The 15,435-nt window shown below is 43.9% G+C and overlaps 1 protein-coding gene across 3 annotated transcripts in view; it reads left to right on the forward strand.

Annotated features, from left to right (window-relative positions):
* The window catches only part of CDKL1 (cyclin dependent kinase like 1), a 45,876-nt gene that overhangs the window by 17,145 nt on the left and 13,296 nt on the right, over positions 1-15,435 (forward strand). For all 3 annotated transcript variants that reach the window (XM_087421909.1, XM_087421901.1, XM_087421906.1), the window contains 2 exons: positions 4,904-5,025; positions 14,931-15,003. In XM_087421909.1, the coding sequence (XP_087278035.1) occupies positions 4,904-5,025; positions 14,931-15,003 (195 nt within the window). The remainder of the gene's footprint in view (positions 1-4,903; positions 5,026-14,930; positions 15,004-15,435) is intronic.

Here is a 15,435-nt window from a genome sequence, read left to right on the forward strand (position 1 = left end):
CCTGGGCCTGAGGCTCGCTTCACACCCTCACAAATAGGAAGACATGTTGGTTAGATGAGCCCTGAGCCGCATCTGTGTAAATAATGGTAATTGAGCCTGTCCCATTACGATCACTTGTGGTGTCCTAACCTTGTGGAGTGAGCCTGTGAACCGTCTGCCCATCGTGCTGCTGGGATGCTCTCGTCTGATTCCTCTGTGTGTCCCTCCTTTCAGTGCTGAAGGGGAAACGTCCAATCCTCAGGTGTGAAACACTTGCGGTGTTGGAGCTAGGATCGAACCCTCCGGGCTACCAATTGCAAACTGGTTTCAGGCCCAGAGATGTCCATCCCTCTGAGTCCCGCCCCTGGGGTCAGGGGTGTCAACGGAGAGGGAGGAGTAAGGTGGTTTGAGATGCTGAACCTGCACCATCTGGCCCCTGGTCTCACCAATGCAGGGACACTGCTTCCAGCGAGGTCACACGACTTCGCCTGGGGCCCCCCGGGGCGCCTCTCAGGCCTCTCCCCACCTGACCTCTTAGCAGCACCCCCCCGTGGACCACTTCCTCCTTCCACGATAAGCTGTGGCCTCACACTCTGCTGTCTTCTCTCTTATCTTGAGGGACCTTCCTCCCTTTCTCCTTGTCTGCTTCCTCCTCGGGCACCGCACATCTGGTGCTGGGGCCGGGGCCTCTTTCCTTCTCACCCGCCCTCCTGGGTCGTCACATCCATCCACAGCTTCTTTCACTCACGCTGACTCCCCGGCTTTACCTTCAGCTCAAAGTCCAGCCACCCTGTTGCCTCCACTTTGGTGTGTTCGAGACCCCACCAACCCAACGTGCCCCAAACTGTAGTTTCTTCCCGGCAAACCTACCCTCCTCTCGGTGATGGCACCACCATCCGCCCCATTACACAAGCCTTTGGTCATTCGTGACACCTCCCGCTCCCCGCCTCCTCTCCAGGCCATCACCACATCCTGACTCTTCTAATAATACAGTTTATCTGCAAGCAGTGCTTGTCTCGCCGTCTCCCTCCCTTCTGCCCTGTCGGAGCCGCCGCCATCTCTCAATGTCAGCAGGCTCCTCGCTGCTCTCCTCCCCCACATTGCCTCCTCCAAGCCGTTCTGTATCCTGCTGCCACAGCAAACTTTGAAAAACCCAAATGGCCTCATATCACATCTTGCTAAAATTCCTTCCCATTGCACTGAGGATCAAGTGTCAATTTCTTAGCATGGACCTGCCTTCTGACCGGCTCGCTGGTCTCGGTTCCATGCGTTTGACTCTCAAGCCACACTGTCTTTAGGTTCCTTAAGTGGCCGAAGTTTCCTCCGGGCTCAGGGTGGGTCGCTCTGCCTGGGGGGCCGCCATCCCGCTACCTCCCCTGCCCTGGTGCGGTCAGACCTCTCTCACCCCCCAGGACTCGGCTGAGTCGCTTCCTCAGGGCAGTCTCTCTGAGGCAGAGTCTCTTGCATATGGAGGCCCCTTCATGGCGCTTCCTTGTTTAATGCCTGAGGCCTCTGTCCCATCCACCAGTGTGTCCACAGTGCCCAGAAGAGAGGCTGAGGCCGAGAGGCGCTCTGTGCATCCTTGTTGAGTAAATGAACGCAGCCAGGACAGGGACCAGCCTCGATATTTGCTGCTCGGGAGTGTTTTCAGGTCACACAGAATCCTACCCAGGGAGAGTTAGTAATTTATTTTAAAACATTTATAATTTTTTTTAACATTTTTTTTTGTGTGTGAGGAAGACTGGCCCTGAGCTAACATCTATCGCCAATGCTCCTCCTTTTTTTCCCTTTTTCTCCCCAAGTCCCCAGTAGATAGTTGTAGTCATAGTTGCACATCCCTCTAGTTGCTCTATGTGGGACGCGGCCTCAGCATGGCCGGACAAGCTGTGCATAGGTGTGTGCCCAGGATCCCAACCCGGGCCGCCAATAGCGGAGTGCGCACACTTAACTGCTAAGCCATGGGGGCAGGCCCCAAACATTTATAATTTAATATGTGTAAGTCCTAATTAGAATTTAGTCTTAGTGATTGCTTTTTTTTAAATTAACATTTTTCTGAAAATAAGTTGAGAAATAAGTTACTGGCCATTTGCAACTATATAAAAGTTCTCTCGTGGAGGGGGAGGAGAGACAAGGGGTGTAAAAATCCTGTGACACTGTCCTGCGTTGCTGGAGGCAAGCCCTGCAGGAAGCAATTTGACAAACTATATTACAAACATTGACGGTCTGCACGCGCCTCAGAGCTGGCCGTGGTCTGCCAGAAAGTCCTCCTGCTCCTGGCAGAGGTGGAAGCATGTAGGATCCTTTGGGAAAGCAATTTGGCCATCTCTAGAGCCACAAAGCTGTATTTCTGGGGCTCTAGATGGTGCCCAACTAACTTCCTCAAGGAGCTCTTCCCTGGACCCCCACCCCCTCAAACCAGGTACCCTCACCTTGATTCGTGTACCGCGTGCCATGTCTGTAATCACTTGTTTAGTGTCTGTCTCCCTCCTAGGCTCTGAGCTCCATACAAGTAGGAGCAGGACTTGCTCTATATGTCTCTGTATCCTTAGGACTAGCACAGAGCCATAGGCACCTTAAGGTAAACAGGTAATTGTTGGATAAAATGAATAGAGAAAATCATGCTAAATAGAAATAGACTTAACCCCAAATAATATTAACAGTTGACCTTCGTGGAGTGGTTATATGAGCCTGGCGCTGTTGCATGTGCTTTGTGTGTGATAAAGCTGTCACTGCAGCCTTGAGATTCCTGCCTTCACAGATGGGAAACTAAGGCCTAGAGAAGTTAACTAACTTATTCAAAGTTAAGATCAACCAGCTACTAAGTTTTCATCAAAACTTTATTTATAATAGGCAAAAATTAGAAAGAGTCTGCATGTTGTTTGAACAGAATATCCTGCAGTTGGTAGTCTAGGTTTTCAAAAGGTGCGTAGTAACAGAAAGATGAGTATGGTATAATATTTACGGTCCTACTCGGTTCTGTCGCTACTGCTGTGACAATGCCCTTCACCTCCACGTGGTACCCACGCTTGGATTCCAGAGTTACAGCTCTTTTGGTTCATTCCAGGTGTGCGAAGGTGGGGCAGAGGAGGCCAGACAGAGGAGGTGACATCTGGAGGGTTGGAGTGTTTCAGAGAGAGACACGGGTGAGCAAGTTCTGAGATGCAAGGGAGCATGAACCTGCAGGAAGTGAGAGAAAAGCTTTGTGTCTGGGAGGAACTTATAAGAGATGAGGCCGAGGAGGGAAGCCGAGGTCAAATCCAGAGGACATTTGAGTTTCTCCCAACGCAGGAGTGCCCTGCCGTGACAGTTGCCGTAGGTGTGGACATGAAAAGTCGGAGGCACCAGACGTGGCACCCAGAGAAGGGCCGTGTGTTTGTTTTGGTAGAATTGATATGTCTGTACTTTTGCTGATGTGAGTGTGGACTACACATGTAACGTGGAAAATTAAAAGAATCTAAGACTCAAAGTCTTAAGACCTAAAGACAATGATTTTTCGGAGTCCGAAAGAAAACCTCTGCTTTTTGCTGATTCTCTCATAAAGCTGCTATTTAGCCCCTTTGAACTGGGTTGTTTGCTTTCTGTTTGAGATGTATGAGCCAGCACAACTCTTTGGTTTAAACAGTAGTGAGTTCTGTCCTACTGTGTCTGGAAAATGTTGGTTCAGGCTAAAAGTTCCAGGTGGGGTACCATAAATGTGGGGTTCCGTAGCTTGGAGGGCCTGAAGAAAGAAGAGTCTCTAAGAAGTTAACCATTTTTGTTTTCTTCACAATAATTAGTTTGTTTACTTGTAGTGTTTCTGGTAGGATTATGGACAGAGGGACCAGGAAGCTAAGTACAAGATTTATCTCTGGCAACACCAACATTCATTCCTGCCCTTTTTTCTAGTTACACGCCCTCAGGTACATCAGATTGGAGAGTCTTCCTCATTTTTCTGTTTTAAAATGTTCCATCAGCCTAGAAAACATGATTTACTCATTCATTCACAAATAATTATCAAATGCCTAGTATAAGTGAGGCCCTATGCTGGGGGTACAACAACATCACTTTAAGTAAACAAGAGAACACAGACCCTGATGTCATGGTTCTTATATTCTATGGAATGTACCTATATTCTATGGAATGTATCTATATCTCATGGAATGTACCTATATTCTATGGACTGTATCTTATATCCAATGGAATGTCTCTATATTCCATGGAATGTATCTGTAGTCTATGGAATGTATCTATAGTCTATGGAATGTTCTATAGTCCATGGAATATATCTATAGTTTATGGAATGTATCTGTAGACCACAGAATGTATCTATAGTCTATGGAATGTATATATAGTCCATGGAATGTATCTTATATTCTATGGAATGTATTCTATAGTCTATGGAATGTATCTTATATTCTGTGGAATGTATCTATAGTCTATGGAATGTGTCTATAGTCTATGGAATGTATCTATTGTATCTACTAACAGCAGAGGACATTAAACAATCAATTGAACAATAATTACTAAATAATCTTCACTTAGTAATTCCGAAAGACCCAAAAGACACATACTTCCAGGGGACTACAAGACACACAGGGGCGCTGAACCCAGTCTGGGGAGATCAGAGGAGACCTCCTTAGGAAGGGACATTTGATCTGAGCCTTATAGGATGAGTTGGTATTAACTAAAAATTGCCACCCTCTTTTCATTCTCCTTTCTTTTCCAGCCTTCTTATAGCTCTCTTTGTCACCAGAGTTATGATCATTTTTCACTTACGAGCTGCTTACAAACAGCTCTTAAAAGAGGAAAATAATACTGTTTACAGCCTCCTTCAGTCTGAGACATGAAACTTCCTAAAGGACAAACAGCTGTCTTTTTATTGGATCAAAATTAGAGAAAGCTCTCAGACAACTCACATTTAGCACCTTGCTTTTTATGTTTTCAGCAACTCAAGCATCCCAACCTTGTCAACCTTATTGAAGTCTTCAGGAGGAAGCGGAAGCTTCACCTGGTGTTTGAGTACTGTGACCACACTGTTCTCCATGAGTTGGACAGATATCAAAGAGGGTGAGTGATCCATCCCTTACAAACAAAACACAACGAATCACACCAGGATTCGTGAGGGAAAATTAGCAATGACCCTTTTTCAGATTAGGCAAGAACAGCCAGTGTTGAGACAACATACTCTGCTGCTGGAGTTGACAGCAGAGGAGTTACCAAAATGTTGGGAAAGAGATCGTTACTAACCACTTTCATGAAGAAAGCAGCAGCAGCATTATTAGGTTGAACTTGAGTTCTTTGGTATGTTGTCTGTGCATGGAAGCTGTCTGAGTCACTGAGAAGGAAAGGGAAGGATGTTAATTATTCCGTGCCTAACCAGGGAAGCATGAGGACCTGGAGACTGAAAGGAAGAGTCCACAGACTAAGGCTAAGAGGAAGATTAAGGCTGAAACAGAGATGGTGTTTCATCCTAAGCAATCCAGTTGTCTGGTCTGCTGCATTGGTCAGGACTTCTTTGATTACAAGTGACAAAAACCCATCTGAAGCAAGTGTGAGAAAGGCGTTTGTTTGTGGCTGTCACTGGGAAGGACTGGGGGTGACTCTGGAAGCTCATCACACATGTCCCTCTAGGGTATGCAGCTCTTCTGTGTAAGTTAGAGGAAGGCTTGGTGGGCAGACAGAGCCTTTGTTTGAATAAAGGGTAGGGGGGTCCCTTCCTCTGGTTGAGGGTAGCTCCCTGCCAGTGCAGCAGAATGCAAGATGGATTTGGGCTCCCATGCCGTCCTCGGCGGAGGAGAGCTGTAGGTGGTGGTTCTCTCTCTCTCTCAACTCCTCTCTGTGTTGGCTTCATTCTGCCTTGCAGATGAGTCTGCCTTATAAGGTGGATTTCGGAGGGTGTGTGTGTGTGGCATAGGATGGAAGGAGTTAGGAAGGGAAAACATGGAATGGAAAGCAGGCGACAGGCTTTTATTAATCTATGTAGCCATTCTAGAAGAAAGAAGTTGTAGAAGAAGGTATCATCTGCATATACAGTCCTGTGGAAGCCTCTGATTGGCTGAGCTCAAGTGATGCAACTATCCCTAGGGCCAATCACTGTGGCCAGAAGGAGAGGGTAGGATGATTAGCAGGCTGTCAGAGATGTGATTCAAAGTGAGTCAGTCAAAGAAGCCTTCGTGGAGGAGGTGGCCTTTGAGTTGAAAGGTGAGGAGATTTAAGAGAAGTCGAGCAGGGAAGGATATCGCAACCTCTCCTTTTTTTTTTTTTAACAAGTTTTTTTTTTTTTTAAAGATTTTTATTTATTTATTTTTCCCCCCAAAGCCCCAGTAGATAGCCATATGTCACAGCTGCATGTCCCTCCAGTTGCTGTATGTGGGATGCGGCCGAGGCCAGAGAAGCGGTGCATCGGTGCGTGCCCGGGATCCGAACCCGGGCCGCCAGCAGCGGAGCGCGCGCACTCAACCGCTAAGCCACGGCAGGCCCGCAACCTCTCCTTTTGCTCTGCTCCTGGGAGCCCAAATTTGGCTGGTGATGATAAGCAGAGTGCATTGTAGATCAGAGTGGTGGAATGACGCCCTTCCGGGCTCCCATTCACGCTCCCATTCACACTGGAGGCTGAGGCTCTTTCAACAGTGCTTCCAAGCCGTGGCAAAGAGCTTGCTCTGCCACATGGTGGTGGTTGTACATGATCTGCCGTGACCTCCAGGCAAATGGGATTAAAGCGGCTCCTGGTTTGTTAGTGACCCTGGCATAGGCTTTTCATGTTAATTTAAGCAGCCAGAGAGAAAGCCAAGAGAACAGACACCTCCCTTCAGAAAGTCGTTGATACAGAGAATTGTGTGTTCAAGGGAGAAAACATTCAGTGTGCTGGTATTTGCTCTTTAGACAGCTTGCAAGTGACGCGTCAATTAATCTTAGTATCAGTTGCTTGTGGGTGTGTGATACTTTGGAGATGTTGGGGGAGGTGGATTAATCATGTTAGATTGAGTCACTTGGAAACGCTGTTTAGTGGGGGGTTGAAAACAAGTGGGAGTCAGTTCTTTTTTGGCACAACGTTTGAGCACAAGAGAAAAATGACAGGGCGAGGAGAGATTAGTTTAAAAGCAGATTGTTTTTTAACTCCACTGGTAAAATATGTTATATATGTTCCAGGAAATAGAAAATGCTTTACTATGGAGGTGGGTTAGAAAAGAGAAGGACCAGTAGTGGTCCTTTAATGTCGTTAAGTGCAAACAACTTCATTTCCAAATGACAACGTGCCGTGGTTTGTCAAATATAAGATTGACTTAAGGAACACTAACAAATGAGCAAGTTTTAAAAAATAAGATTTATCCTAAGCCAGATCGTATCCATTTATTTTGAAGTTTAAGGATTTTCTTTGTTTGTTTTAAAAAGTCACTTTCCGTTATACTATCTGGCAATTCTCCAATCTATATTAAATGCAATTTCAAATTTTTGCTTGTCATCATTAAGGAGTAAACATCATTAAACCGTGTCAACCAAAGATTTTGAAATTCATAAGAAAACTTTTTATTTTCAATTTAGAGATCTCATACTATGAAATAAAACTTTGTAAGTACATTCCCAGTAAAGGGGAGTCAGCATCTTCTGTGTGACCTTCGGCAAGTTACAGGCGTCCTCGCCTGTAAAAATCGAGAGTTCGGGACTGGGTAAACATCAAGGGAACTTGCAGCTCTACAATACCATGAACCAATGCTCTGATACCCTGGAGGTCAGAAGTTCTCCTTCATCTCATAACTCACCTATTATCAGCAGAGGCTCACGTGCTCCTGCTGGTGTTTTCCTGCCTGGTGCCAGGCTGAGTCCGCCTTAGTTTGCACACTTACCCCAAGAACATCCTGTAATCACTAGATTTCTAAGCACAAGTTTCTAAAGTGCAAAGTGAATCATGCTCCTCCCCTACATAAAATCTTTTCATAGCTCCCACCCGAAAGCTTGTTGGTTTGGTTAAAGCCCCTGGCGTGGGATACAGGATCCCACTCCCTCTGCACGATTGCCCCATTTCCACCAGTCTCCCACCCCATGGAATCACTTGCATACTAGGCTTCAAGATGTGCTGTTTTCTCAGCGAGGTTTCCCTGGCTTCTCAGCTCTGGCCTGCAGCCTCCTGCTGTCCTTCTGCTGCAGGTCAGGATGACCTCCTTTGTGACACCTGCCTTAGCACACTGGGGAGAGTGGGGCGTTCCTTCTGCTGGTGCCCATGACATCCTCTGGGATTATTTATATTACAGCCCCATCTGCCCAGTAAACTATGAAATATTTGAGGGCAGGAGCTGTGCCTTCCCCCCGGGGTACCCCAGTATCTTCTAGCTTAATGCGTGGCACGTGACTCATCCCCAGTACTTGTGGAATGACCGAGTTAGCAAACCAATAAATTGATACTTACAAAATGATTTTAAAGAAGAGTAATCATAACACTCTTTCGATTATTTTTCATTTTAAAATAGTTACTTGAATTAAAAAGTTCTAAAACCTAATATTGTCAAAGGACATTATCAGTACACTGCTGGAGCAACCTGTCCAGAGGGGCAATTTGACAATGTGGGTTAAAAATCTTGGAGACGTAATCTTAGATTGAGCAATTCTACTCCTAATACTTTACCATAAGAAAATAATGAGTATACATATAAAGATTTAGCTATATAAGTGTTTATTGTTAAAGTATTGTTTATAATGAAAAAATTGGAAACAACTGAAATGTCCAATGACAGAGGATTGGTTAAGTAAATTATGGTATATCTTTACCATGGAATACATTAGAGCCACTAAGAATCATGCTTATAGATAAAACATACATTGACATAGGAAAATGTTCATGAGTAGTTGCAAAATGAAAAAAAATTATGCTATAATAAAAATACATATTTTGTTTTCATAGAAAACAGTAATTAATATAGAATATAACAGAAAAAAGTAATGAATATACACATTTTAATAGTGATTATCTCTGAGTTATGATCATTATGGATATTTTTCATTTTATTTGCGGTTTTTTATATTTTGTCTGTGTTCCATTTATTACTGTGGTAAAGTTTTAATTATTAAAAATAATTCTTGCCAAATCAGACTCAGAGACTTATCTCTACTTTGAATCTGAAATGGACACTAATTCATCACCTTATTGACAGGCTTGTAGCTTCTTGTACTCCTTTGGAAAGCTTTTGAAAAATATTCAAATTCATGTTGCTACTAACAAGCAGGTTTATGCCATAAGATATGTCTCCTGCTACAGTGACATGGATACATTTCCATCATGAATCCCAGGGCTGTGTTCCTGTTGTTTGTATCAGTCCTAGAACAAACATATCACTGTTCCTTAACTTCTATTGGACTTAATATGCTTTGTACTTATTATTTTATAAACTATTGGTCTCTCCTATGTCCAAGTTTTGTAAATGACTAGTTTAGGTGTTCTCTTCTCATTTTCCTGCCCATCTGTAAGTGCAGCCAGCCACAAGACTTCCTCAGTTCTTTTCTGCACAGATTCCATTACCACCAGTCCCTTCTCTGACTCTCTAGTAGTTTGTTGAAAGAATATCTGGTTGGTAAAGGGTATTACTACAGGTTTTCAGTTTCTGACAATGGAATTCCAGAACTCTTATAAAACCATAAAAATCTCTTTTTTTTAGATTAAAAGTGATAGATTATTTGTTGTAAAAATGTTTCAAGCAGCACAGAAACATAGAAATAAATAAAATTAACATTTATAAGCTGTTTTCTAATTATTTTTCTATGCATATATGTATTTTTTAATATTTTATTTTATTTTATTTTTGAGGCAGATTGGCCCTGAGCTAACATCTGTTGCCAATCTTCCTCCTTTTTTCCTTTTTTCTCCCAAAGCCCCCGTAGATAGTTGCAGGTCATAACTGTACATCCTTCTAGTTGCTCTTTGTGGGACGCCACCTCAGCATGGCTTGATAAGTTGTGTGTAGGTCCATGCCCTACAGGCAGGACCGCTAGGATCCGAACCGGCGAACCCCGGACTGCCAAAACAGAATGAGCGAACTTAACTGCTACACCACTGGGCTGGCCCCTATGCATATATATATTTTTTAATAGACTGTACTCCACATACTGTTCTGCATTTTCTAAGTGTGTTCAGGTGCTGTCTCTCTATTCATATCTATCTACTTTTATGCTTTTTAAATGGCTGTATGGAATTCCATTGTACAAATATACCACGATTTCTTTATTCAACCCCCCATTGATAAATATTTAGATTGTTTCTAGTTTTTCTCTATTACTACCAAGGCTACAGTGAACAACCACTTGCATAAACATTTCTATAGGATAAATCCCTAAGAACGTATCATTTCTACAGGAGCTTGGCTGGCCCTTTCTTCCCCAAACTTTCTGAGTTATTTTGTGAAACCAACACATGATGCATCAGGACAGAGATATGCAAAGCAACCTTAAAGGGATGGAATGGCTGCCAAGCTGGTTAGAGTTGACCAATTGCATGTGCTTTATATAGTGACAAGACCCTCCTAATTTGAGGATGGGTGCAATTAAGCCATCTCAGCCTAATGACAAAAACCAGTCAAATTGCCTACTTTTCCTCCAGTTCTTTGCTCACCAAACACCATTCTGATTATAATTTGACTTTCTTTCTGGAGTTGCCGACGGGAAGAGCATAAGCTGGTACTCAGAATTTGAACATGGATGAATAGATTGGCATCTGGTTTTATATATCAGGCTAGTAAATTTGTTTGATGTTCATCCGCCCTTTTGAAATGGATACTGTCTTGGTGTGCTGACAAAATTAAGTGTCCATGTCTGCAAACCTGAGGACCATTGTAAAAGTGACCCACCTGCCGGCTGCTTTTCCCGACAAAGCACCACATTGTGGCTGTGATGAGATGACTGTTTCCCCCTCAATTCTGTTCTTCACTTAATAGTCTTTCATATGCATTTCTGTGTATGTTGCAATATAGTCTCTAGATCTGTTATTAACTATAAGGTATTACATCTAGTTATATTACTGTCTAACCATCCGTCCGTTGTTGAATATTGAGGCTGTTTTCAGTGTTTCATCTGATAAATGATTCTGCTATCTTCCTACAAATGGAATTTTCTTCTTCTGCACTTTTTCTTTAGAAGTTCTCAAAATGGGATTCTTGGGTCCAAGGGTTTGCCACACTGAACCTATTTCCCTTATCACCAGTGATGTGGATTTATGTATTTTTTCTTTATAGTCATGCTACTTTGGTTTCTATTATTAAAATACTTGATGAATGAATTCCGTCAAACACATAAGGAAGAAATAAGACCAATCCTACAGAAACTCTTTCAGAAAATATAGGATGAAGAAACTTTCTCAAATCATTTTATGAGGCCACCCTACCGTGATACCAAAACTAGATGAGGGCATTTCAGGAAAAGAAAATGACAGATGGATATCCCTCATGAATGTAGGTGCAAAAATCCTTAAAAAATTATTATCAAATCAAATCTGGCAGTATAATGTACCATAAAAAGAGTGATATACTGCTATTTCTTGATTTATCAATTTTTAGGCATTATCTATAGACTTCCTATTATGACAGAGGAGGATTTAGCTCTCTTACACCATTATTCCCTCAGTGTCCCCTTTCTACTTCCCCCAAACAGTTACAATAACATTTTATTAATTCAGTGTTCCATGTCCCCATTATTACACCTATGTGAACATTACCTACAGCTGAGCATTCTACCATACCAGGGTTTCCTTTTATACTTTTCCTACAAGCTAATATTTGCCATGCTTTCTAGATTTGCTTGATAGTCTTTAACCCTATTCCTAACTTTCCCCACTCTTTTTTAATTGGTTAAAAAGATGGTACAGTCATGCAGAAATCTAGACCACAGACATTTCTAATGACACTCCTTCCTCCAGTCCTCACTCTTCCTTGGAGCCAAACAGTTGGGAAACTTTTATGTTCCTGAGGGTGAAACAAAATCCCAAAGCAGGCAGGAAAAATGCCATAAGGTCACACTGGTGAAGGACTCAGGAGTACACTCCCCCTCCACCTCTTCCCACTAGCGGAAGAGGGGTTCCATTCCAACCTCCTAGAAGGAGTGCCACTGCTGAGCCGAGCGACAGCCCGTCGGGCTCCAGAGGAACAACTGTGGCTCTCAGTGAGGCAACTGAACTGAAGACCCCAAGGAAGACCACCTGACTACCCGGGGAATGAAAGCATGGCTTCCTGAGCCCCTCCCACCTTGGTTTGGGACAGAAAATAAAGGGAGTGTCCTGGTTCAGTTTCCTTATGCCTTGCCTGGACTCCCATCTCTAGGTCTGGGGAGCCGACGTCTTCAGGAGTAAGAGGCCCAGACTGGATCCTGTCCAGCTCCCCATGAGCATGTTTACTAGGAAGAGGAAATGGAAATATAGTTTGTCTTAAGTTCAACGTCCTGATCTCATGGTGGAGGAGAAGAACCAGGCCCAGGAGGAGAAAAGCTCTGACACCTTCCTCCCTCACAGGTTAAGGTTGAGCTTACACGTGGTTCCTCTGAAGGGACAGCTTGTCTTTGAGCTAGAATCCCAATGGGACTCTTGAAGACAGTAAAGAATGAGAGAGAATGGGCCCCTTACCTTCGTCGCTGTTCAGTCCTTCCCCACTCTGCCCCAGAGCTCAGCCATGACCAACATTACCACCAATGTGGAAACGGCTCACCCTCAGTCTCTTGCTGAATCCCCTCCAGTTTCTAACCTCTAAATGTTTCAGGGCCTAGGGACTTGGGCCTTTTCTTCTTTTTCTGTCTTCAGTATTTAAGTGGCTTCATCCAGTCCTAGGATCTGAATACTGTCAATATACCTAGGCTTCCCAAATTCATGTCTCCAGCCGGACCTTCCTTCTGAATTCAGAACTGCCTACCCAGAGTCTGCCCTTGGATGTCCAGTAAGCATCTCAACTTGTCCGCCCTCCCCTTCCCCAAACCTTCTCCTCCCCTAGCATTCTTCTCAGTGAAAGGCACCCCCTGAACCAGCTACTCAAGCGAAAACTTTAGTTTCAATTCTTGATTCCTCTCTGTCTCTCACTTCCAATCTCTCAGAAAATCCTGAAGACTGTATTTTTAAAATATAGCCCAAATCTGGTCACTTCTCACCATCTTAACCACCACTTCAGACGTTGTCTTCAGCAGATAAGCGTTCTGGATCACCCTATATAAGATGCACCCCTTCCAGCCCAGCATCCTCTGGACATATGTGTATCTCCGATTCCAGTCCAACACCACAGAATAGATTCTATTTTTCTCCCGTTCCATATTTGTGTCTCCCTTCCCCAACAGTGAAAAACCTGGCTCCTACTGTCATCAGCGAAAAAGGATCTTAGACAGAGTCTGAGGCCCCGGCATTTCAGAAGAGAAACGGGGTGATGAAGAAGTGAAGTGAGGAGCCAACCCCTGGCGACACTAGGTGGTTTGTGCGGAGTTTTTACGTTTGAGCATTGTGTAAGGATGTGCTCAGCCTTAGAGGAGCATTAGTGATATGCTATTATAATTTACGCCTCAAGGCTCCTTTTGCATGATTTCTTTGGGAAATGTTCTTAGAGACTAAAGTTGCCTGGCACTGATAACCTTATATTTGTACTTAATTCATTAAATAATCAAAATAGATTCCATTTTTCTGGGCAAAATGCGGAGTCTGGGGGAAAGCATTTCCCTTGACATACCCTCTTCTTCGTTGTATTTTTCTAGGCCTTCTTTCTAGACAGGTGAGTTTTTCCAGCATCTGTGCCTATATGCCACTAGAACAAGGAAGAGAATTTGGAAAGAAGCTTCTTCAACCCCAGGGACTTAGTTCTGCTCCAGAAATGTTCCAGCTCTTCTTCCCGGAAGTGGCCTCTCTGTTTCCTCCACATTGTCCTGTCCTCTGTCCAAGCGTCCTCTGATCTGCTCGAAAGGATTTCCTGAACATCTGGTCTGTGATAGCAGTGGCCTTGTAGCTCCTCCCAGAGGCTGGAAGTGACTTTTTGGTCACGTTAACACAACTACTCAAGCATTTCCTCCCCGGTTTACTCATTAGTTCAGGCTGAGGACAGCAAGGCTGTTTAATGTTTATCACAGAAGCACCAAGTCCAGCTGGTGGGTGGGGTCTCTGGAAATAAATGTACTCTGTCTGTATCCATTTCACTCAGTGCCTAATATATATATTTTTAAATGCCCCAGAGGAGGTGTCTTTTCCTAATTTGCACAAAAGACCTGCTGGGGCTCCTGGTTGCTCTAGTTGTATAAGCTGAGAGTCAGAAAACAAGTGCTGGGAGCAGTGGCCTCAAGTGTAGACACTGATAGAGGAGGACAGGCCAGAAAGACGTGTGCAGGATGCAGCTGGCTCCCAGAGAGGAGAGCGTAGGGAGAGAACCAAGATACCTACGTGAGTTTTTAATTATTATTAACTTGTGTGACATGGTGTGCAATGTAAACCTCTTCCTTTTCTGCAGTAAAATCTTCATTACCTTAAAAAAAGAAAAAAGGCTGCTGGGGGGGTCTGAAGAAACCATGTGGCCTCACATGGAAGATGCATTCTGCTTAAGGTCATCAGTTTGGAGCAACTTGAAAAAATAAACAGCATCTTTTATACTGTATTTTCACTAACTTTCCAGCAACAAATAGCTCCTTATAGAAATGGAGCTTCACTTACCAGGCGGGTTCCCAGGGGTGTCCCAGATGTTGGAGGTGGCTGGTCATGAATACTTGTTGGAATCCCTGTGGGTCTTTATGGTCCCTCCCTGTAGAGATGGATGTCTGCACTGCTGTGACCTTGCCGTCTCTAAAATCCAGCAGTGTGCCGATCACGTGTTCTTTATACTTTGGACCTGTGGACGCTTTGCTCCGTGAGTTAGATGACTCTGTGTGTCACCTAGGATCTTTCGCTACTTAAGCCTGTCTTGGTTTACTTGTTTTTTTTTCAGCTGAATTCCATGGCTACGCTAAAGAACGTGTTTGTGCTGCTGCTTTATTTTCATTAGGGTTCCAGAACATCTTGTGAAGAGCGTTACTTGGCAGACGCTGCAAGCTGTAAATTTTTGCCATAAACACAATGTAAGTCTCATGATCTCCCTTGAAAAACCAGAAGGCTGCCCTTAAGCTGAGGTGCAGCCTTTGTGCAAAGTTTATATCATATTTTTGTGAATATATTTTTTCACCCAAATCTTCCCAAGCCTGGTTGGGGTAAATAGCGACTAAAAATGCCAACCTAGTGATTCCTTCTTGTTCAGGTTACATAAAAGGTGCATTTTTATGATTTTAAGAAAGTAGTTGTATATTGATACTGATTAGAAACCACTCAGATTTAAGGTAGAATCCCATCTGCCTGGAGTCTGTATTGGTCTGACACTCAAAAGGCCCTGAAATTGGGGAGGGGCCCCAGGTGACTCCTGCCTGTGCAGCTGCAGCAGGTGGACCTCCAAGCACGATGCATGAGGGCTAGTGTCTGCTCTGGAGAGCTATGAGGGCCGCATCTGGATTGGAGCT

The sequence above is a fragment of the Ceratotherium simum genome, chromosome 3 (genome assembly GCF_057802395.1).
Source record: "Ceratotherium simum simum isolate JZ-2026a chromosome 3, ASM5780239v1, whole genome shotgun sequence".
In the NCBI taxonomy this organism is placed as follows: Eukaryota; Metazoa; Chordata; class Mammalia; order Perissodactyla; family Rhinocerotidae; genus Ceratotherium; species Ceratotherium simum.